Source organism: Ictidomys tridecemlineatus, chromosome 6 (assembly GCF_052094955.1).
Source record: "Ictidomys tridecemlineatus isolate mIctTri1 chromosome 6, mIctTri1.hap1, whole genome shotgun sequence".
NCBI classification, from domain to species: Eukaryota; Metazoa; Chordata; class Mammalia; order Rodentia; family Sciuridae; genus Ictidomys; species Ictidomys tridecemlineatus.
The window spans coordinates 197,634,857-197,659,649 of record NC_135482.1 but is presented as its reverse complement, the minus strand read 5'-3'; the positions used below and the strand labels follow the sequence as shown (position 1 = coordinate 197,659,649).

Genomic DNA, 24,793 nt, shown 5'->3' with positions numbered 1-24,793 from the left:
TAAAACGCCACAGCCACCACTTTATGTGGTCTTCCTAAGAGCAACCGCTCCCACACAGACGCACGTGGGCACTTCAACTCTTACCACAGAGACCAGCCTCACCACAGAATTCGCTTGACTGCTGTTCTGTTATTTAAAGCAGACTCTAAGTCTGAAGAGAAACCTACGAGGACAACAATTTAATAAATCACCGATCTGACGATGGGACTGAGGACTTTTTAGGCCAAGGACGATATTTACCCCGCTTTAATTATTTCCATTCCATTTTGTTTTCTTTCTTTCTGTTTCCAAACCTTCAGGAATTATCCATCCTAACAGTGTCTGGGATACAAAGCTGTTGTTCCCATGGGGGTCTTCAATGCCCTCAGTGTGTGGAAACCGTCCTCCGTGCAGGCCTTGTGCTGGGTCACTAGGAAGTCTGTTTCCACTTTGGTGCTTCTAGAATTTAAGCCTCTAGACTGGGAACAGAGAGAAAGGGACAGGGGTATTTTGATCTTTCTAAGCAGCAGGGCCATATGGTCTTTTGAAGGTTGCTTTGTGCTTCCCATGAGTCAGACATCTGAAGACTTGAATGATCCAGTTGTCTACACCACAGTGAGCTAGTTCGGTGGAGATGCCAGAGGGCTAAGGCTGGCAGGCTGCTCTGGGCCTCTGGTTGGCTGGCTTCTTAGGAAATTTTTGAAATGCTCAAAACTATTATAGATAAATTTACTTAATGTTTACTCTGATGTCAATAATAGCGACACAAAGATGTACCATATCTTGGCCCTTTGAACATGGAAGATGGGGTAGTTCCTAAGGTTTAAAGATGGCAAAAATAAGGCAGGGAAGAGAGAACGCCATTTCCCACTCGCCAGGTGGCACGTTCAGAGGCCCCCCAGGAGGAAGATGTGCACAGGATGGCTGGGTTCAGCCATCTCTGCCACACTTTCTTCTGGTTATTTTACCATGTCTAAAAGGAAACACAAAGGCTCATTCCCCAACTTTGCAAAGCCATTGATTGGTTCTCTCCTCATTACTGCAGCAGTGGGACAGAAGCCTGCCTACAAGGATGGACAGGTAGACCCTCCTGGAACAATCCACAGCCCTCCAGGACCCACAGCCTCAAGGCAGAAGGTGTGTGCCCCAAGCCAAGAGCCAGCAGTTTTAGATCCCTCCCTGTTGCACCAGGGGAGACCTAGACAGAGGTGCTCTGCTGTCTTGGTGGCACTTGGGAAACGTGTGTCGCTGGGAAAGACTTGGCTCTGGTCTTCTTTAGAAACCCTGCAACTGTTCGTTAAGTATGAACTGGGAAGTGAATAAGGCAAAATAGGTCCCTGAGGACAGCCCACCTCTCCCGAGGGAGGAGAAGAGCTTCCAGGCCTCCCCTGCCCAAAAGCCCACCAGGAGGTGGACAGGAAGGATGTCTGCAGCCGGAGCTTTCGCTGGGCTTTGAGAATGTGGAACTGTGGGTCCTGCTCCCCGGGAGCCTGTGGGGCTTCCTATCAAGACACAGAGCAGTTGCCGCTCTCCTTGCCTGGGCATGGAGTGACGCCCATGTTTCCCATGAAGCTCTGGGAGGAAGGACCCTTCCCCAGAACCGCCAGCTCTGGGTGGAGCCAGATGGTCTTCTGAGGCTGCTGTTGGTGGGATGGCCCGTGTGGACACCTAGTTCCCCGAGCCACTTCCCTGAGCCCATGAAAGGGCCATTGCCCGCCTGTACCAGCCTCCAGGGTCACTTCTGTGCCTCTGCAACCCATGCGAATGTCCCTGCTCTCCAGTGGGTTTTCCAGAAAGCAGCTGGCCAGCCAGGAGTCTGGCTAAGAACAAAAGGGCTGACTTTTATCTGGAATTTGTTCCCTGCTCTGAGCTCTGACAATCCCCACTCTATGGTTGGTTTATCTGGATGTGAATCCAGAGGACATGGAGGGGTGTGTGGCTCTCTCAGAAAGACAATGGCCTCTCCAGGATAGCAGATGATGGACGAAGGAGCTGAGAGCCAGCTCTCACTAGCAATCCCTGGAATCAGGAGAGACAATGGAAGAATGTGGCATGGGCTGCCGGAGCATCTTTGGGGTTCATGCATATAGAGTCCGTCAGGAGGAGGAGAAGTGGAAACACAAAGACCCAAAGCGTCTCCACTTCCTCCTCTGCGCTCAGGCACAACACGGCTGGGCAGTGCTTCCTTCTCATTGCCGAGAAGACCTGAACCTACATCAGCTTGTTCTCTGCTAACTCCAGGGTTCAGCAAATACCTGCTTAGCTGTCACAGTCAGTAGCTGTGCTGGGAACACTATCTGTTGAAGTCGATAAGAGTTAGGCCATCACTGCCGTGATCAATTTTTAACCAAAGACTTTCATGATTCCTATTATTTAACAATGCATTTTACTGATAGGAAACAATGGAATCCAGGGTAAAAATTTATCATGTTTCAGACAAAGGAAATGGTGATTTCAAAGATCATGGGGGCTGGGGATACAGCTCAGTCACAGAGTGGTGGCCGCGGGTGTGTGAGGCCCTGGGTACGATCCCCAGCACTGAACGTAAAAGCACTGGGAATGATTTTTTTTCTCTAAAACACTAACTTCCTTTGGAGGTTCGGAGGATGGAACTCAGAGCCTCATGTGTGCCAAGCACATGGTCTACCACTGAGCTCCACCCTAGTCACCTGAATACGAACCTTCAAACATCAGATTCTGTCTAATGATGTTCTTTGAGTCTACTTGGTGAAGCGATATTAAAGTTATTAATTTAGGATTTTAATAATGTCCTTTTCATTTTGGGTGATCTCCAACCTGGCCTTTTTTTGGAATCAAATCCTGAACAGTGTCACAATAGTCCTTTTGACCTTTAATATTCATCATATTGGGGTAGAACAGGGAGCGGATGTGGGAACAGAAACTGCAATTTCTTCTTTTTCCCTAGCGGCATAATTAACTCATTTTCACAGTAGTTTGCTAAAAGTCCCACCTTAAGAATATACCCACTGCAATCTTGATGGAAAGGGAGGAAGAGCCACACTATGCTCAAGAGTCCAAGCTAGATCACCAAGCTGACCAAAGCCACCACACCAGGAGCCCCTGGAAGGTGAGGAGGGTCCTGGTCGGAGCTCATGTTGGAACAGCTGGAAGCACAGTCTCCCCAAGAGGCCCTGGGAGGCAGAGGGTGAAGGCTGAAGGCTGAAGGCCTTCCCCTTGTTGGGTGACTAGAAGGTTCTGTGTGTCCAGCATTTCCAATGTCCTGTGCCTTGGGCTGGGTTACTTTAGAGATAACATTATTCTGTAAAGCTATGAGCCCACCGGTCACAAATCCTGGTCTTACTTGCATGCTGCCTGGCTTTCCATTGTTCCTTGGCTTTCCATTGTCCATTGTGACAACTGGGGACTTATCTCTGGGAACATTCTTACACACTGGCTCTGCGTTATCTCCTCTCCTATTCTCCTGGCTCCTCCACGCCAAAGCTCTAGCACTGATGTGCGGCGCGGAACCAGGTACGACAACGTGTGTCTTTCACTTGGATTTTTTTTAAAAATTTTTTAATATTTATTATTTTTTTAGTTTTCGGCAGACACAACATGTTTTTATGTGGTGCTGAGGGTCGAACCCGGGCCGCACGCTTGTCAGGCGAGCGCACTACCACTTGAGCCACATCCCCAGCCCCTTCACTTGGATTTTAATTAATTGAAATAAAATAAAATAAAATATAACATTTAGCTCATCTGCTCATTAGCCACACTTCTGTTACTCAAATAGCCATGCTGGACAGTGCAGACCGAACATGGCCCAGGACGATTCTCCAGGGGAGTGTGGCCCTGGAGTATCGTGCCAGCAGACCAGGGGTGGGACTGCCCATGTAGTGGCTGACACATGATGGATATGTAATAAATATCTGCTGAATGAATAAATATTGTTCTTAGATTATAGTGGCCTTGTAGGCTAAATGCAATCTATTCTATGTTTGGGGCCACATTTCAGATCTTCCACAGCATTTTCTTGGCCTATAATTAGATCCAATTGAATGAGCCTTAGTCTTCTCTCAAAGGGCTCTGTGACCCTGGATCAGCTAACTGACTTCTTGGAAGACGTCTCCAGAGGGCTCGTCATCTGGCCCAGCAGATGGCCTCCCAGGCCTGTGCAGTCTCTCCCCCACCGCTGACCCCTCTGCCCTCGCCTCCCTGCCCCCTCTCTGCTGAGGCTACTGGGCTTGTCCCTGTTCACTCACGCAGGCTGTGCTGCTGGGGACAGCTTCCACCATTCTCTGGTGCAACCCCTTCTCTTGGGCCTGGGCCTTGCACGCAGCAGTTGATACAACACACAGGGAGCTGGCGTTTGGGTGCTGACTGCTGGAAGGAGGCTGGGCTCTTCTCACAGAGACAGATGGGAAGGGAACACCAGGTCACGGGCGTAGCACTGTCTGATTCACACCTGGGAGCTCTTGTCCAAACCTACTTCCCCACAGAAATGGTGGAGTAGTTGGGCTGCTGCAGCTCCTGGGCTCAGGGGGAGCCAGGGCACCTTGGCTCCAAAGTCCCACTAAAATAACCCCCCAGTCTGGAAAGCGGGTGAGTCCCGTGTAGACAGGGTCGTCGCCCGGAAGCCAGGGGGCGTATCTGCTACTGCTGAACGATTCTTTGTCCTTTCTGGGCCATGCTGGTGTGTTACACGTCGGTGACGACTTCTGCTGAGAATGCTGCGTGCCTCTCGGAAGTGTCTGCCTGGACACTGGCCACTGGTGTGAACAGAGGCGTGCCGCAGCAGCACCTCTCCAAACCACCCGACAGGCCCCTAGGGCCATGGGAACCAGCCATGTCACACTCTGAGCTGCACCCTCTACGCAGCCCCGTGGGCGCTAGGGTTTCCAGGTCTATTCTGAGGCACTTCAAAGAGGAATTCCGTTTATTGTGAACTCCTGTTTACCCACAGGGCAGGCAAGATTTACGATCGGGACCCAGGAGAGCACACTGCCCAGTGACTGCAGCCCACCTTGGAGAGGAGGCTTGCCAGTTGCTGGGGGTCGGTCTCTGCCCATGCCCCCCTCCTTCCTAACCCCGAGGTTGGCAGTCTTCTTTCGTCTTGGGCTCGCTAGCCCTGAGCCTACAGCCAGAGCCAAAGAACGCATTTCTCACCTCCCATCCACCCATCTCCACCCACCTGCAAGACACAGGCCGAAGCCCACCTACACAAGACTCCTGAGTAAAATTCCAACATATGGGTTTTGTTCAGACCTCTGCCACAATCTGGGTGTGAGACCACGCAGGCCCTCCGCCTCCTGACCCGAGTGGGAGTCACACTGTGTCTCCCAGCTCTGACCAGCTCTGTGGCTGGCTGGAACTATCTGGGGGCTTGGTGGTTCTGCCCACAAGAAGCAACTCTCTCCCTGCCAGGAGAATTTTCAGCTTACCAACTATGGGTGCAAGATCAGGGTCCATACATTTTACACAAAGCTCATTCATTCGGTAACATGAGAATTCATTTGGAACTGGAATCCACAGTATGCTTGCGATTTCTGCTCAGAGTCCAAAAGTTATCCAGTAACATGCAGTTTCTGCTGTTGGCAGTCACCATGGTGAGGAGCACACTGGCGGGGTACCATGTCCATATAAGGTGGAGTTAGCCAAGGATGGGGGTGGAGGGCCTGCTGGGAGGCGTGTCATCGCGGCTACAGTAGCACCAGGGGGAGAATATATGGCAAGGGACCCCAGGGGAAGCTGTGGGAAAGAACAAACTATGCACGCAGCTCCCAGGACAGCAGACTCTGTCCAACTGCTATTTTTATGTATTACATTACTTAAAAAATACTATCAACCCCAAAGTAGGGCAGATGTGGCCCCGCTTTCTGCAAAAACACATCTGGATAAATCTGCTAGCCAATAAATGTTTAAACCACTTATCAATTCACAGTCGGTAATCAAATCCACCAAGTCTACAGTATTGAAATTGATGTGCATCTTAATAACTGCTTTGAAGAAGCAGCGGCCATCGTCCTGACAAGCACCTTCGGGGACAGGCGAGGTCTGTTGCTTCTCTCCCTCTGCTGGGTTTTCTCTCTCCTTCTACTGTCGGCTGTTTCTGTCATCTTACTGACCAGTGTGCACTGGCACCCAGAACTAACGGACTGCCTGGGGTGCTGACCAGTCCAACATCCCAACAACGTCTGTCCAGCCCCGTCGCAGGTGTGTCTGGTGCAGTGTCAGGCCACCTGAGTACTTGGACAGGGAGGGTGAGCCATGGGGGAGCGGCACAGCGGGGATGGTGTCTTCCCTCCTGCACAAACTGCTCAGGGAGCAGCCACATTTTTACTTAAATCTGATCAGTGTTGACAACCTGCTGAATAGTGAGAGGGACTCCAAGCCCACCTGAGACTTGGACCACTAGCGCTATCAAATGAACCAGAGGATCAGCTTTAGACCTCACTAGACACAGCTGCTTCCTAGGCTGGGGACACTGGGCCATAACAAGGTTCCTATGTCTGTGCCGTGAACTTGCTCAGAGACCTAGGGACCTTAGGGATCTCCTTCCAAAAACCTCTTTGAGAAGATCTGGGGCAGAGCGACAGAGTACACGGGCACGCTGGTGGCAGCGTTGTTGACATATCACAATTATGTGTCTTTATGAAGAACCAAGTTCTTGTAAAGGCAACATGGAAAATTCAGTCCTCGTTCTGCACTAGACAATCACAGGAAGTGAGAAAGAACAGAGCCCTCGGCTTCAGCCCTTGGGCCGAGTCCTGTCTGGCTGAGTACACAGAGGACACCGCGGCCCTCTCGAGCCGACTCCACCCCACACGCCAGTCGCAGATGTTTGCACACTGCTGATTCATCTGCTTTGTGTCCATATAAGGCAGGGCCAGCCGAGTGCACGGGAGCGTCTGCAGCCAGGCGCTGTCTTCAGGGCCCTCTCACTGCTGGGAAAACCAATGGCAGGGGACCCGGGGCAGTCAAGACTCAAGAGACGGCAAATAGATATACATCTATCTCCTTGTTAAATGACAAATGACTTCATCTACAACTCTTTAAACAGGGAAGCCCCTCACTAAAGCTGAAGCTCACTGTCTACAAATGGCATCACCCCATGAACCCAGCCCATGAGATGGCTTTGACCCCAGGCCCAGCCCCAGGGTAATGACCAGGGGTCCTGGCCATGAATACCAGGGGTCATGTCTTGTGGGGGGGACTCAGGAGTGGAGATAGAACCTGACATGGCAGAATCCCACAGCCAGAGGCAGGAGTGGGAACGGCTACTTCAAACACTGCCTTCAGGACTCTGCCAGGGAGACTCACTGGGCACCCAGGACTGTAGTGATTTCTGGCAAAAATGGCACTGCAGGCAAGAATTCCTGACCACCTCCCACCACCTGGCAGTCACCAGGGATGCAGACAAGCAGGAATCCTGGGGACAGAGACACCAACTCTGTGGCATAAAGTGAAGTGCTACTCCCACACCTCCACATGCACAGTGGATCTGGCCATCTAAGCAGAAGGACTATCTTTAGAAACAAGTAAAGACTCAAACACCTGCTTCAGAGGCTATAGAGCAAGAAACCATCCTCTTCAATTAAGCACTGAACACATTAAACCCAACATAAGCCAAGAGTTCAAATTCTGCCAGGTGTTCTTGTAATAATTTGGGGTAGCTTTTTTCCCCTGCTTATCTGTGAAATGAGCTATACAAAGAGCATTCAGGGAATGAATAATTTTAAATTTAGAATAACTACCAATAGTATAAAGGCCAATGCTCTCTAGTTTGCATACCTACACTGCAGTACAAATGAAACTGTTTTCTCTTCCATAATATTTTTGCAAGGTATGTGTTTATGTAAAATCTAAGTACGAACATCATTGCGTTATGTGTATACATATGCCCATGTGTATACCCACAGGGCCTGCACTCCATGTTGGAAGAAGTTTCACAACTATGGATTTAATCAACCATGGAGTAAAAAAAATTTTTTTATAATATTGCACCTGTACTGCATCTGTAGATTTTTCTTGACTTTATTTCCTAAATTGTACAGTATAACATCTATTTATGTGGCCTTTGGGTTTAAAAGTCATCTGGAATGATTTGAAGTGTAGGAGGATGTGTGTGGTTCCATGCAAATCCTATGCCACTTTACGTAAGGGACTTGAGCGTCAGCTTGAGACACCCAGTGGTGTCCTGGAACCCACCCCCGACACATGCTGAGGGAGGACCTACATCTTAACAGTGAAGGAGAGAAAAGGAAAAGTGGTCTAAATGGGCCCAATTTGGCATTACGACTTGTGCTGGTGAAAGAGAACATTGTGGATTAAACTTCTCAGCAAGGCCAGCCACTGACTCATCCAGGTGAGTTGAGGCACTTTCGTTTCAACAGAAGTGTCAGGGAGGGTCAGGAGGTGTCTACGGCGACGCTCTGACTTACGCGTCCTCCTTTCTCCGGGTAGCACTGGCAGCCGCCGCTGCAGTCTCTCCCTCCGCAGGGCACATCGTACTTCTTCACACCCTGCAAAAGTCAAGCACAAAGAAAGTGACCTAAACTGTGTCATCTACAATATGGGTCACAGTACCAACTCTAGAACCAAGAATTCATTCAACATATTCAATAAGCATTTATCTAGGACAGCTTTAGGTGGGTTCACTGCGGAGCTGAGAGAAGGTAGAGCTCCGGTCCTCCTGCCGCCAGCAGGCCGGGCCTCCCCACCAGGCCCCCGGTGGTGGAATCGGTGAGTCTGTCTGGCACATCCCCACCCCCCAGGTCCCTGCTGCCTGGCTGCTCACCCTGTGGTCAATGGCCTTGCGTGCCTTGAGAATGTTCCTCGAACCCAGGGAGTCCAGGAGAAATGCAGATGGACACTGCTCTGTGACTACACCACAGGTCAAGGGCTGGGGAGGAATGAGGAGCCCAGGAGCCCAGCTTGGAGGTACAGGGGTGCATCCTGGAGAGGCCAGAGTGAACTGAGAAAGAACAGGGGCGGGACCCAAGGCCAGGCTGCTCTGGGCCCACCAGCTCACGCGGAGCCTAGCGAGAGAAGGGAGGTGCCCTGTGAAGAGGCAGAAGGTGCACCTGGCAGGATGGAAACCCTGCACCACGGGCATCGCCTGTGACGCAGGTGTGGCCCACCTGCAGGGAGAGCCACCTCCGTCCCTCCTGCTCTGGGAGTCAGGCTGACCTGCAGGGAGGAGGAAGAGGCTGCCCCCAGGACCTGAGTCCTTGGGAGGCAGAATGGAAGCTCCTGCCGTGACTGCGACTCTGAAGTGGGTTCACTGGAGACAGAGGGGCTCCTGGCTGGCCTGTCCAGTGGGGAGAAGGGTTCCTCACCCTCCATTTCCACATAATGGATAAGAGAAGAACATGGAGCTCGACCATGGAGGGCCTTGGCTCTTCTAACTGCTGGCTGCCTCTGGCAGGAGGAGCGGCTTTACCTTCTTTCCTCCTGTTCTCCAAGTGGCCAAGCTGCAGCCCTGGCGCCCACTCCCCTCCCAGGGGAGCCCTGAGCCCTCCCCCTGGGTGAGATGCCACAGCTGCCCTCCAGCACGTGAGACCCTACAGTCCTCTCCTCACAGGTGAGCTACACAGACCCCTCCCCCAGGTGAGCTGGTGCCGCCTGTCATCAGGGAGGATCTGAGGCTGGCTCTTCACGCTTGGCCACCCTTCAGCAACTCCCGATGTGCCCACAGGGCCCATGCAGCGGGCAGTTCCATGTAAGGGGCTCTGGACACCAGCAGCCCCTGTCAGTCCCTGGGCCAAAACTTGTTGTACAAGCAAAGCCCCCAGCCAACAGGACTGTCCAGTGTCCAGCAGCACTCACATTGCCACAGTGTTTCCTTCCCCTCAGCCACACCTCAGTGACCCGGCAGGATGGGCACTGGGACTCCTCTAAGGTTTTTGTGACAGATCTGAGCCAGAATCCTCCCTGTTCCCACTGCTGTGGGCATGCACGTGGAGAGGCAGGTGGCGTGGCCACTGCCCCACTGCGGGTCCTGCCCAGCACAGACTCTAGCCACGGCCAACACTGGACATGCAGGACAAGCAAACGTCTGACTCAGAACCATCTGGCTGGCCAGCGTTGACCTCGGGCCTCCGCAGTCCCTCAAGGCTCTTTTTGTACAGACTGTCAAATCCTCTCCTGAGCTCACCATTCCCTGCTGGAGACGCCTCGTTTGAGAGTCCCACATATTTTCTGTTCTTATAATAATTCTTACAATAATCTAGTGCCTGATGCATCAGTCACTGCTTTGAAGAATTCCAGAAAGTCTGAGCGTCTCAAATCCTTTAAAGAAACCAGTATCTCCTTTTAAATCTCTCTTTGGTTATCTTTTTGTCCCATGTGAGGTAGTGAGACTGCTGGAGCTCCACAGTGTAAAAGTAAACACATATAAAACCCTTTTACGCCCTCAAAGGCGATTTTCTATGGTTTTGGTGTTTACCTACATGATTTCCATGGTTCTGGACATGTGACTCTCGGATCACAGCTTCGCGTTCAGCTGTAGGTTTCATGGCTTACCCTCAGCACCAATGGGACCGGCCTGGATGGGCCAGCGCATTCAGGACTTCATTACACGTGACCCTGATATGAATAGGTGCCTTGGCAGCTAACCCAGCTGACCCAGCGCTTCCTCTGCCAGTTGCTGGGAAAAGGGTGGGGGCTGTGCTCACTCCCCCTATGGTGTCTCACGTGCTATTTTAAATTTTGACTTTAGAGTCACTTGCCAGATCCTTGTGTATAAATCATAGGTTGGAAAGACTTTAATGATTTCAAATTGATGGAGCAGACTCTCTTTTCTAAGTTTAGGATATTCACTGGATTCCGTTATAGCAATGAGCTCCCCGTGACCTGATCACAGTGGAATGGCCCTTCCTGGAACTGTGCTTTGCCAATGTGTGCCAGGGGGTAGGTGCCCGTCTCACCAGGGAGGAGGCACACATGGTTGGCTGGCAGCCCCTCACAGACCATGCCACCCTGAGTCTCAGACCTCCCAGTCACACGTGAGTATGTGAGTACGAGTGTGTGTGTGTGTGTTCCCATGGGCAGCTCACCTGTCCTTCAGAGGGACTCTTGTGAATTCCAGCATCTACAAGAGTCTCAAGGGTCACATAGTGGAATACCAGGTTCCAGGGCAAACAGAAGTATTGACTCACTGGGCAGGGCAAGTGCTCCCGATGGCTTCTCAGACTGCACATGTGTCTGACCTGAGCCTCTCAAGATTCAATGCCTTCCCGAGGCAGTGGCTGGGTGAGCGGAGGGAAGGACCCCATGAGCCCAGGATTGCGTCCCCCCTTCCCATCCAACAGGAGGGTAGCAACAGCTCCCACCAGCACTGCCAGGCTCTGCCTTGATTTTGCCATGCCACGAGACCTAAAGACAAACCAAGGTCCTCCTGCTGGTCAGCTCCGCCCACCCCTCCTCCGTCTCCAGAGTGAAGCTGGCTCTGGCCTGAGTGTCCACTCAGTCTCTGAAGGCAAGCCTCTCTCCCATACAGTTCTTCTAGGTCTCTCCAAGCACTTCCCACTTCTCATTCTACAGAATCACAATTACAAAAGAAATGTCATTATAGCCTCCATCCATTCCTCACTTCAAGTCTGAGTTCCCAGCGGCAGCCATTGCAGAGTGCAGCGTTCAACCCCTTGTTCTCCAGAGTCCCAGGCGGGGGCACCTGGCCACTGACTATTCCACGGAGGCTCAAAGGAGATGAAGCGCCCAGGACGGCTCCCATAGACCTGCTCTAGGTGCGCCAAGTACACCTGTCAGTGGCCAAACTATATCCATTCAGCTGAGCTGGCCAAGCCCTGCTTATTTGGATGTCCTTCATGCAGGAGAAAAAGGACCCATGGCCCAAGGTGACCAATTATACTGCAGATCTTTGGAAGCTGGTGACCTCCCCATACCCTGGAGAATGCCCGTGTCTTCCCCTTCATACCCACACAGCAAACCCCATCCCACCCAGGAGCTCTGGGCACAGAGGAGCCTGTGTTCCTGCCCTGATCCAGGAGCGGGCACCTGGCACTCCCAACTTGAAACCACTACAAGGGTGAGAGCAGATTCGTCCCCTTTCCCTTACAACCCACTGGCTCCCTCCCTTCCTCAGTCCATTCTTGCCAAATGTGCTGGGCTCTGGGTGTAAAGTGGGGACAGTCCGGACACTGTCCCTGCCCTCATGGAGTATGCACAGACAAGAAGGTTGGTTGAAAAACCAGATGCCTGAACCTACCTCAGTGAAATTCTGGTTGACGCTCTGAGGAAGAGCGGGTAGGGACCGTGAGTCGGGAACAGGAGATCACGAGTGGCACCTGCTGACGCAGAGGCTCACTTGACTCAGGCCCTGACCCTTGGCTAGACCATACTCCTGTCCTGCTCATGTGCCCATTTAGCCTGAGGGCATGACCACTAAGAGGAGACCCCAGAGCTGCCCACCACCCTCCTGGCCCAGGCAAACAAGACCTCCTGTCACCACTTCAGGGGTCAAGAACACCTGGACCTGGGGTGAACTGACTCTCAGGACGCCCCCACAGTGCTGCATCCCCAACCTCCAGCTCCGGGTTCAATTTCAACCCCTGGGTGCGCTACAGCCCAGGACAGAGCCAGTTCAGAGGCACCAGTCAGAGCTCAAGCCAAGGCACCCAGCTGCTTCCCACAGGCACGACCATTCCAAACGGGAGGGGTCACCGTTCTTTTAGCAGAAGCGCCAACACCTGCTGGGGACCAACACAAGTCCCTCATGTCCATCATCTTGTCACCTGCCACACGGAAGACCTGGCCCCTCTGAAGCACCAGCTCCTTCAAGAGAGGCAGAGGGAGGAACAGGACTGGGAGAGACTCCGCACTCCCAGGGGGTTGACGTCCTCACCACTGACTTCTCTCGCAGCTCCAGGGCTGTGGCAGCCACCGGGGCAGTTTTGACAACAAATGCCAATGACGAGTGTGGGCAAGAAGCTCAAAGCAGGTCAACGTAAGATCCGGTGGGCTGTCTGCACACCAGGAAGAGAGGAATGTGGCATTCTCCAAACGCAGCCTGTGTGGCAACAGAGGGCCACGGGTCGTGGAGACCCCGAGCGGCCGTGTGGGCGAGGACACTAGGAGACACACTGAGGTCAGACCTGGAGGCAGCTTCACCAGGAGATGGAGGGAAGGGGAGGGGCCGAGCAGCACCCCAGATGGAGTATGACCAGCAGCAGCAGGCCCCTGCAGCCAGGGACAATGCAGCCAGCTCGCCCGAGATCTCCCGGGTCAGAACCTGCCTTCTAACCTGGTTTCCAGGCAGTCAGGCAGCCCAGGTTTTTTGAAGTATCTGAATGTCCTAGATATCAGCCAAGTCATCTGGAGCAAAGCTCTGCACGGGATGGAGGGGCTGACATTGCGGAAAGGGGCTTTGGAGGAGCCCGGGAGGGAACTGCAGGCCACGGACCATCTTTGTGCAGTAGAAGGTGGGGTGTCTCATGGGCCATGATTAGTAGACCCAGCCACCTCTGTTTTAGGAAAGTGCTACCCTCAGGTCTCCTTTGGCACTCTGTGGACTTCGGGGCTCTAGTACCCAGGATGCAGATGCTGGGTTTCCAGTCAAAGTGCCAGACGTTTTTTAGTTCTCTTTTCCTTCTTTAAAATCTATCCTTTTAGGGATTTTTGTTTCCTGCTGAATCTTACCCTGTCCTGGACTGGTGGCCAGCACAACTGTGCTGATGAGATCACAGGACTTGGGAACGACCTGGATTGCTCAGGAGCCAGATGGCAAGGTACAGTCCAAGAGGCATGTTCTGGAGAACTCAGATCATACTCCACCCAACTGGGAGGCAACCAGCATTGCTTCCAGGTAAAAGTGGAAAGCTTTAGCAAGGATGTCTTGGTTGGCTTAAACAAACACCTTCATTAGTGCATCATAGTTAACGTGTTTGTGAGGTTCATTTTGGCCTAGTTGACTGACGTGGAATTTAATTGGCTCCATTTTAGTACCCAGTGCCTCCTCTTTTTCTTCCCCTCCCGCTTCCCGTTCCCCTTCCCTACTGTGTACTTTTCCTTCTGTTTATTTACTGATTTTTAAAACATTGGTGCTTTATAGATAAACATAAAGGTGGATCTTGGTTGGCTTTTTTATGGGGATTCTTTTCCTCGGAGTCTTGGGGCGCCTTGGCATCATCCCATCTAGAATGACTGAGAATCCATCCAGTTCCACAGCATCTGTCTCAGACACATCCACATCACTCTAGGTGCAAGGTCTCGACTCCCTGGTGAGTCTTTTCCTCTGGAGAACAAAAGTCACTGGGTCGTCTCAGGGAATGTAGGCTCCAGCTTCCGGAACCAGGTTCCTATCGTGCCCAAGCAGAGAATCCTGTGCCTGGAGCCAAAGACGCTCTGTCTGCCAGCAGAGGTTCTGCTCTGCCATTTATAAATGGGATACAGTAGACTCAGAGCAGAGATCAACAGTAGCAGCTGCAAGATTAAGAGAACATCCGGTCCCACAGGTTGTTGGCTCTGCCTCCATTTGAACAATCCCATGGCAGCAAGAGGACTTATCATGTTGCCTTCACCAGGGCTCACGAACCATCAGGCAGACAGGAAAGGCCCTCCTTCCCCACCTGGGGCAAAGATGTGCCGTCCTAAAGAATGGCCCTGTTTCTAAGTGTCGAGAAAACTGCCCATTGCCACTCCTCCCAAGCACAGATTTGGTTTATATTTAGGACATTCAGAAATACTTCTGAATGATAACTTGAATGCCAGGAAATAAAAATACATAAATGATTCAGACTCCTTAAGACTAGTTATCTAACTACCTCTATGAATTGTCTGTGTACCTTTAGGGCACAAAACCATGGAAATGCACCCAGCTTTCTGCAGATGTATCCCTACAGTTGATACAATATATATGAATGAAAGGAAAAATGGTGGCCATTGTTTCCAACTTGCACATAAAAATGAGTATTAATCAAATTTATATGAAAATTCAAGAACAAAACTCATCTGTCCTAAAACAAAGAATATTTTGTCCTCCACATGTTCCGAGAAACGTCTCATCCAAGGAAGTCTTTTTAAGCCAATATACCTCCAGCCAAAAAGAGCAATTCTCTAAAGGGAATTTATGGATTCTTTGCCGTTGAATTGCCCCCAGCATCTAATCCAAACTTCCTCTACAGAGGCATATTGAATAACCCATTCTAAGTGACATAAAAGGTAAGCATTTCTTATTGCTAAAAGTAATTATCTTTCGTGTTTTAAGGCAAAGTAATCTATACAAGTCTTTGTTTGTCACAAGTCCAGTCAAGCTGGACGTTTTAGAAATATCCTTTAATCCTAACAAAGAAGAAAGCCAACTTGAGAACAAGGGTCCCGGCAAAATTCTATTAGTTTATCAAAACAGGAAATATAAGCCATTTCCGCACACACAGCTTTAGAAATTAAGGAAATAATTCCAACATGGCATGAGCAAGACAAGGTATATGGAAAAGGAAACCACCGGATGGCACACACAGAACAAAGTCCTTCTCCCCACCAGCCGTGGGAGACCCAGCCAACTGCTCCCTTTGTTTTAACAGCACTTCAAGGGCCCACACAAAAGCCACCCTTCAAGAGCCGTCCTGCCACGGTCATCCGCTGGAGGCGGAGGGAGAAGTGGCTGCCCACTTGGAGGAACAACCCCGAGGGACCCCACCAGTGCCAGCTGTCCCAGCCTGGTGGCCACCGCCTCTCTCCTGGCCCTGGGAGGTTTAGGGTGGGAGAGGAGTTCAGGCCGCCATGTTTGCTGCAGGACAGCCAGAAAGATGGGGGCCGAGGAGTTCCTGGGAGGGCAGCCCCGGTCCTGTGAGTGCTCCCGAGGCCGGCTGTGCAGCAGATGTGACCAGGAGGGACCATGTTTGGTGCTTCACAGAGCCCACACTTGTGTCCTTACACGTCAACCAGCTCTTCCAGCCCCTGTGGCCACCTTCAGTTTCTTCTTGGGCAAGTCAAAGCTCAGTGGTGTTTTTCACACAGGATTTACTGAGATACAAGAGCCTGGACGGTCAGAGTGCTGGGGCATGCGTGCCAAAGGCAGGAACCAGACAGATGGGGGCGGGGCGGGGGGGCTGCCAGGCAGAGTGCAGGAGGCCAAAGGCCACGGTCAGAACGCGTCCCAAGGTACAGCAGTGATCCCCGTGACAGTCAAGCAGGCTAACGACAGGCTAGATGGGTTGCTGGACTCCAGGGTGGGGAGTGGCAGGGAGAACCCTAGGTGTGTTGAGAGGACTACGGGGTGGGGGGGGGGAAGGAGGCCAGGGGCAGCCAGGAGAGGAAGAGCAGGCAAAGGGTGCGTGAAGGGCAGAGTCTGGCAGAGAACGATCCGCCCAGGCGCGGAATGAGGATGGCCAGCCCTCGCAGGGTGCAGTGAGGATTCCTGAGGTACTCCTGGAGATGATGTCCTGTCCAAGCTTGGGTCATGAGCACCAGACAGAGCCAGGCTCACGGGGCTGGGGCTGCAGACACAGGAATGAGAGCTGAACCCCAGCCAGAGAGCTGTGAGCCAACGTTCCTCTCGTTCCGGCCTGGGGAGAGGGTGATCTCAGGTGTGGGTGGGCCTGAGGCTGCAGGTGAAGACAAGCAGGCCAGCTGGCTGGTGGGGGGACTGGGGGGGTTGGCATTTCCTGCCCGACATCCTTGTCCCAGCCGTGTCTTCCCACAGGCAAAAGTTCAATGTGAGCAAGGCAGGCACGCCTCCTGCCACCAGCACACGAAGGAGGGGAGCCACCTGGAGCGCAGGGCCCAGCCTTGTCCAGAGCACCCTGCCCTTCCTTCTCTGAGTCCCAGGAGCGGAGCACCCTCCTTGCCGAGGATCTCATCTGCTGGGTGGCTTTATTAGGTGCTGGGTGGAGATTGGCAGATGCCTCATCCTGAGTCATCTTGTGGAGAGACTTGGATGCTGGACAGCAAAGACCAGGGAGTGGACTTGGGAGTGGACTTGGGAGTGGACCTGAGGCTCTGGAGAGGGGTCAGGCAGGCAGGAACCAGTGACCATCAGGTGGAGTCTGCTGGGGCAGAGCACTGGACAGGCAGAGTAGAAACCGAGGAGCTCTGGAAAGCAGGTGACCCTGTCTGGGAGCACGAGGTGTGGTCTGCTGAGGACGCCCACTGCATTCCCAGGCCCTAACACCGTTTCCTGTCACCCAGTGTCTTGGTCTTTGGATGCTGCTACCCTTCATCTCTACTTCCTGTTTTCTTCCCCACGTCTTTAGCATCTACTGCCTCCCATGACATCCACGGAAGTTCCACCTGCTAAAGCAGCAGAAGGTGTATTCTCATTGCAATTTAGATATATTGATGACTCTATGGCCGAATTCTAGTTGATCTTAACGACTTCCTGCCTGGGACCCCAGGGCTTTGAGTTGCAAACCAAACCGACTTCAGCAGTCTCAGGTGAGAGCCCTCATTACCCACTCTGACTGGCACCAGAGAGTGCGACTGTTCTGGCACAGGATGCCGGTGGGTTTGCCTCCCCATATCAGGGACGGGGTCTGGTAGTCATTAAAGCTCCTCTTACTGACGTCATCACAGAGCTGCCACAGGGGTACCTTATTCTGAGAGCCACCCTGCAGGAGCTGGCATGCATGTGCAGGCACATTGCTCACACACGGGGGCACAGCTGAGATGATGAGACCAGACCCAGAGGCCTCCACGGGAAGCCGCAGTTTCTGCAAATCACCTTCCCTGTCCAGCCTGTGCCTCCATCTCTAATGTAGACTGTCACCCCCACATTTATGTTGATGGCTAATGCCTGGCGAGGTGGGTTCCTGGGACCGACCCCTCAGTTTGGAGCCACATCAGGCTCCACTCAGAGGGTACACACTCTGCCTCCTCCTTCTGGGGCCCTGCCCCGGCTGCTCCCCGGGACTTCCTGCTCACCTCTCCTGCCCTGGGGTTCTGAGCCTTTGGTCCGCCATTCCTCCACTCCCAAGTCTTCTTCCCTGTCAGCTCCAACCAGGCACTTAGTATTTTTTTTTCTCATGCTGATGGAATGTTAAGGACTTTAAGGTGCTGAGTACAGACACCCCCTGTTTTCACCTGCCTCAGAACTTGCACTGCACACGGTGTTCTGTCAGCGTGGAATGTTCTCCTTCACACACCTCTGCCTGCCCTATCAGTGCAGCCGAGACCCCTCCCCTTGGCTCTCACACTGGGAAAAAGAACCCACACTGACTTCACCTCCTGTCCCTACCCATCACGTACGGGGCTTTCTGCTACGTCGCAATGTCTGCCTGAAAAATCTTCACATTCTGCAAAATCACACACCAATCCCTTGAGGCGGGTGGGAAGATGTGGGGGATCAGTCCCCTCTTCTGCAACTTTGTAACTAGAGTGCTAATACAATTGGTAATAATCCCAATAAAAATAATAGCATGGCTTAACAGACACGGAAAATTCCCAATAAGAAGAGAGATGCTATTGGGAAAGCAGGGCTTTCTCTTAACGACCAAAGGCATGGTATCACAGGAGGGCGAGGAAGGCACAGACTGCTACGCCACAGAGAACAGGGCATATGCTCACAGCTCTGGGAGAACCGCAGTGGACGTCCTAGGCAGAGCGAGCCCCGGTGGGCAGGAGGAAGGAGGCTGGGTATGGACAAGCCCTGTGGAGGAACTCTCGGACAGCATGCTGCATCCCTGAGCAGGTCTCTGCCCGCAGAGCCTCTGTGGTGGGGAGGGACCTCGCAGGGACAACTTCATCTGAAGGATGTCAGCTTGACTGGACCAGGACAGGCCTAGAGCACTGGTAAAGCGCTCTCTGGGTGTGTCTGAGGGGCTTCCAGGGATGACCGGCATGTGGGTCAGCCAGGACTGGGAAAGACCTGCCCTGGGTGTGGACAGTGCTGTCCAATAGGCCAGGAGCCTGCCTGGAAGAACAGGAGGAGGGGGGGCTCAGCACACGTGCACCTCCCCAGCTCTCCTCAAGCACCGGGTTTCCCTGCCATTGCACTCGGACAGCGACTCACTCCAGATCTTCAGCCTCTGAATACGGACAGCAGACTCCAGAGCTTCAGCCTCTGAATACGGACAGTAGACTCCAGAGCTTCAGCCTCTGAACACCGACACACACCAACTTTCTATGGGGGCTTCAGCCTCAGCGGGGGGCTGTGCCTTGTTCTGAGGCTCTGTCCTCCTGGACTGAGCAGCCACAGGTTTCCCCCTGGGCAGTCTGAGGACGCCACTGTGGGACCATCCAGCCTCTGATGGTGTGGCCCACCTACAACCCCCCTAGAGCCACATGTGCACTACGGCTCTGCTCTTCTGTGTACCCTGACAGCACGACATCGCTCTCAGTTACCAGCTACAATCAGCAAGGACGAGTTGGAGAGGCGACCGCAAGACACAGCAGGCCACCTCCACGTCCTACTCACTCAGGGCTCACCTGTAGGGGTCAATGTTCTCACCAAGAAAATAAGAAATGTGGCCATCTTAAAGACCTTTCTAAATGACACTTCATAGCCTGAGGGAGTGTTCTCTGTCATTTAGTCACTTCAGAGCCTAAGGGACAGTGTTCTCTCAGCATGGACAACAGGACGCAGGAGGTTTCCACTGTCAAGAGGCACCAATGTGAACCCAGCAGAAAGGATCAGCCAGTCTCACGGGCACGCGGTTTCACAGCTGCATTTAGAACACATGCCCTCTGGTCTAGACGAGCCATTCTGTTTACACACTCTTCAGCCAGAGACAGTCTACCAAGACATCACGCAACGCAACATTACCTCACGGTCTGTCCACACTAAGTTCTAATTATGCGCGTGGCATGTCAGTTCTTGGTATTCTCTGGCGGGGAATACAAATACGTAGGGGCTAGAGTTGGCACAGGGTTCTGGAGTGAACACCTAACACGGCTCCTAAGAGGGGAAGTAGCTCCATCCCTTAAAGCCACCTATTCCAGAGAAGTACCTCCAGTTGACGACCTTGGTCTGATACCTCCCTGCCAGCTAAATTTGGGGAAAGATCTGAGAACAGAAATAAAGAACACGCAGTTCTTCTCTTAGTACAGTAAGATTCCTGTTCCTCATGGGGGAGGCTGGTTCAGGCAGGGACGGGCAGGCGAAGCACAGCAGTGGCCCTGCCTGGGCAGGCTTGGCATTTACACCCCTAGCTTCCTCTTTGTGAGACTGACTGTCCATGTCACAGGGGTGCTGCGGCCAGGGCCAACACCACCCCAACACCACAGCCACTGGACACACCTGCTGGCCGGGTTCTGTGCTGGGATTTCTGAATCTGCCTTGCTCTTTCTCCTGCCAAGTGCGAGAGCTGGCGGCTTTTAGAAGCTCCCTGTCCGCTACAGACGTCTGCAGAGATTCAGGGCTCCTGTGCTGTGACCTCACCCTTGATGGACTACTCACTGCACTGGAGGGTCTGAAGCAAGACCTTTCAGATCACAGCAGAGAGGTACTGCTGGGGCCAGTGATGGAGAGGGTCAGACGCCAATTGGTGTGGACTACCCTGCTGTAGCCCAGCGTCCCCAGTTCTTCTCCTTTGTGCCCCAAGTAGCCTGCTGGGCTCCTGATTCCTATATGACACACACTCAGTCCCTCAAGTGGTGGGTACTGCAGTATCAACCTGTGTGTGACAAACTGGCCCTGGACCAGGTTGGACCCAGTCTGAGGCTGACCTCCTTCCATGCGGCTCATTCAAAATCTGCACACAGCTTAGGTGTGAGGAGGCACTGGGCAGAGTGTGTTTGTACCGGGGCTCTAAAACCTTAGGGACCAGTTCTGCCTACTTTCCTAACGGTCGACCTTTCATGCCCAACCTGTATGTCTGCAGAAAGATGGGTTCTGGGCCTCCAGAGTGCTGCTGTCCTGCTGGGTGTTTCTGTGCTGCCCAGGGCCTCCGTGAGGCGCAGATCTCACAGCTAAGCACTTGATCTGGGAAGAGTGTGCATGGGTTCCAGACCTTGCACAGAAGCTCAGTGGCCTTGCAAGAAATACGGGTCCCATGTCCCCCAGTTTCCTTATTTAGAAAATGGGTAGATGTGCCTTCCTGCCTCGAGGTGCTGCTGTGGGGCTGAAGGAGACAAAGCCTCGGCAGGAGCTGGCAGGGAGCGCTTGCTCTCCTGTCTTGACCTTCGTTTGTTTTTACCAGAGAGACTGGAGGCCAGGGAATCCCCCTCCCACAGCACTGACCCAGGGCCTGGGAGCAGCCGTGCCTCCAATGACGAGGGAGGTTGTCTCGTACAGAGACATTGGAATGCTCAGGTTTCCCTTCAAGAGGCATAAGATGCTTCTGAAGCTATAAAGTGTGTGCAGAATACCTTGGATAGGTAACCACTCAAGTTCCACGCAACATCAGTTTCTCTGGGGTAAGATTTTGAGCCGCATGCCACTTCATCTCTAACAAGTAGGCTTCTTAGTTTTCTTTCTTTTTTCATTTCAGTGAATAGCTGGCTTAGGCACAATTCAAGTGGCTCAGCTATGCTGAACCTTGGACCCAAGGTCAACCAACCAGCCAGTCTCTCGGGATTCAAGCCAAGACCTCAATTCTATGTTTGTTGCTCTGAGTCTAAGATAAAAATTCAAGAATACTGTCAGGGCCACCGGGATTGTAATCCCCCCTGTGTATCAAAAGTGCTCTTATCACATTGCAAACAACTAACTTGCTGAGATTATAAACATCCAAAAGAGTGGACTTCCCTGAATATTTTAAGTGATGTCATCTGTCCCTTCTTTCATATCCGTTTTTATTATGCTCCTGTCCTTTCAAAACAGAGTTTGTGCCACGGTACAACAAAAGCCAGGAAGTGTCGGCACCCTGGCCATGGCAGGCTGGGAGCCAGGGGAAACCGACAGAGCACAGGCACCTCCAGACGGGGCAGAAAGGAGCTCTGACACACAGCGGGGTCAGCGGAGCCAGAACTCCATGACACGTCCTCCTTCAAAAGCATATGGTCATGTCGTTTTCCTCGGGGCCCTGCCCCCACAGTGCCCTACCTAGAGACCCTTTCTGAGAGCCACTGAGTGCTGATACCTAAAGCAAGTAGCCCCAGGGCAGAGATGACCATGAGCAACTGCAGCTCCACAAGTACTGAAGCACGCAGAGCAGGTGGGCCTGGCCATGCGCAGAAGACTCCGGCCGGAGGCAGGAAGCGGCTCTTCCAGAATTCCTGGGTTCTTGCTGAGGTCGGATCAGTTACCTGCACAGTTGAGGAAAACCTGTCCTACTAACTTAGAGTGTGCCGGGTCTCTCTGCGTGCCACGCAGGACCCCTCATCTAGCACAAGGCTCCTGAGAGTCAGGTCACGTGGTCACGTTTTTGGGTCTCTGCTCCATAGGGACTGGGAAGCCTGCAAGGGACTTCCCAGCCGTAGGGGGACTGAGGGAGAAGGTGGGAACACAGAGCTTCAGGGAGTGGGTGTGGAGGGAGCAGGGCATGGAAGGTCACTCCTGGATGCTGTGCGTGGGGACGTGCTTCCCCGCGGGCTGGCTCCTGGGTGGCACTGCCCTTGCCCCTGCGGCATGTCCAGAGTCGGTCTCGCCTCCTTCCCGGCTTTGACATGATTCAGTGCTTCCTTTCCCCCAAGCGCCACCCTGGGGAGGAAGCCGCTGCCAGGAAGTCCAGCTCCCTCACACACAGGAGCAGTCAGACCCGGCCGGCCCCGCGCTGCTGTCCCCTGAAGGCCTTCCCGGCACAGACAACCACTCCTGGCTGTGGCCGCCACCCACAGGCACCCTAAGACTAGGAGGGGCAGGGTCCTTTGAAGTCCCTGCCGGCAGTGCGGGAGGCACCCAGTAGCCAACAGCCTGAGGATGGCGGAGACACTCGGGCTGCACAGGCGTCTGCAGTGGCCATCCCGCGGGGGCGGGGGGGTGGGTAGGCCACTTCAGCGCTCAGGGCACAGAGGGGCCTCGAGACCTTTCTGAACATTCTCTATCCCTTTTCAACTCTTTGTGCCTCACGACATCTTTGTGGATTCCTGGAGGGCTGTGCCTTCTGCTGGGATTGTCCTCCTGGGCTAGGAGCCGTGGCCTTTGGGAGATGCAGCCCATGGGACACAGGGCACTGTGGGGGTGCCACAGCACCCAGTACCATCTGTCTACACTCCGCTGACCAAGCCTCCTTGTGCCTCTCGCCCCTCACCCTTGTCTTTCTTTCATGTCTGCATAATGAAGTCTTTGGAAGGAGACACTCCTGCTCAGCCAACCTGCATGAGGAGGATCGCTGATGGAGCTGCAGCTGTGCCAAGCCCTGTCTGTGGCCAAGCTGCCAGGCCTTGGGGGGCTGTTGGACCAGAGGTCTGAGGCTTCTGCCTCTCCTCTCCTCTCAGCACCCCCAGGACTCAGCCGTGACAAACTGTGTGACCAGTGTAAACAGAGTTACTGTCCCACACAAGTCAGAAGAGCCCCCACTGAGGTAAATAACACAAGCCTCATATACTGTGAGTCCACCCGGCTTCATCCTGAGTCAACGTTCAGTTCCTGGAATGCTTTTGAAGAGCTGTGGACAAGCTTTACCTGGGTATTCCCAGTGCAGGTCAGCAGCCACAGGCCCCAGCACCTTACTCTGCTTCCTTCTCTGGCTCTTCCTTCCATCAAGTTGACTGGCATCTGTCATGGCCCCAGGCATTGTCCAGGCACCAGCATCCCGGGGCCACACATCCGTATTGCAATCGGAAAAGATGACTGACCCTAGGGGTGCCTGCCTTTCCTCAATAAAGACCTCTTCCAGCTCCTTCCCCTCCTGTCCCCAAGTCCTAGGCTGGCAGAGGAAGAGGATGTGGTGGAGACTGAGGCTGATGGCATCCTCAGGCCTGGGCCAGACCACTGGACAAGCAGCAGCAGCAAAGGTGGGTAGGGCTGACCCCACCAGGCCTCAGAGGTGCAGCCCCCACGAGGAAACGGGGTGCTATAGGGACATGAGGTGGCTTCCCAGTCATACACTGCATACGCAAGGGACTGACAACACCCCTGCAGCTGGACACCTGACCATGCCAACTGTGAAGGCCTCTGACTTTCTGCATAAAAGTAAAGGAAAAAAACAACCTGGCTGATTCACTCTAGAACAAGTGGCTGGCCTCTCTCTCCTGTGTCCTTCCCGCTGTCTCCTGGTGCTTGCTTTAGGGACTTTGTGCTCTTTTTACAGCTCATGGTGAGCATTCCCGTTTGCCTTCCTAGAGATCCCAGATCTCTGAACCCCGTGAAGTGACTGCGTCGCCTTGACTGAGTACTCCCTCCTCCCTTAGGTTTTGGAAGGCATTTTTTATCTAATTAAAGTCAACTAGGGAAAAGCTTATAGAATACAAGACGTAGGTAAAGCATCTTTAAAAATTAGTTATGGATATGATTTTTCAACAAATAGCCTGCATGGTGGCACGAGCCCATTTGGGACATTTCTTGTGTGGCTGGAGAGCCCATAAAATCATGCCCCAGCCTCAATGAATGGTGGGATGAACATTTCTGAGGCTTTGGTACCCTTGACTGGGGGTCTGTTCAATGCCAAAGTCTCCATGTGCAATTTGTAATAGCTGCGGTGTTTCAAGCTGTCCTGAGAGACGGGCTAGGGTGCAGGTGCACCCAGCAAAGCACTCTGCCCAGACTTCCTGTATCACATGCATGTCGCTCAGATATAAGGGGTTGGTGCCAGGGTGCTGCTTAGGTCAGTGGGGAATGGGGAGCTCTGGAACCACTGGGGGTTACAGGAATTCACTGCTCAAGCTCTCACACACATCTCGGTCCACCTCTGGACCACACTTTGGGAGTTCCCATCCCTCCTGTGGGGTCAGGCCTGCCCGTCTCTACCCACCTGGTGCCTGTGCCCTTACCTTCTGGCCCTGTGAACTCCCCTCCTGGCCTCCCGCTCCCTGCCCGTGGTTCTCTTGGCTTAGCCTGGCTGCTGGCTCCCAGCCC

General features: G+C 53.1%; 1 protein-coding gene across 1 annotated transcript in view; it reads right to left on the bottom strand.

The window, feature by feature from the left end:
* The window catches only part of Col4a2 (collagen type IV alpha 2 chain), a 146,207-nt gene that overhangs the window by 95,918 nt on the left and 25,496 nt on the right, over window positions 1–24,793 (bottom strand). Inside the window, exon 4 of the mRNA XM_005316988.5 lies at window positions 8,382–8,462. Within this exon, the coding sequence (XP_005317045.2) occupies window positions 8,382–8,462 (81 nt within the window). The remainder of the gene's footprint in view (window positions 1–8,381; window positions 8,463–24,793) is intronic.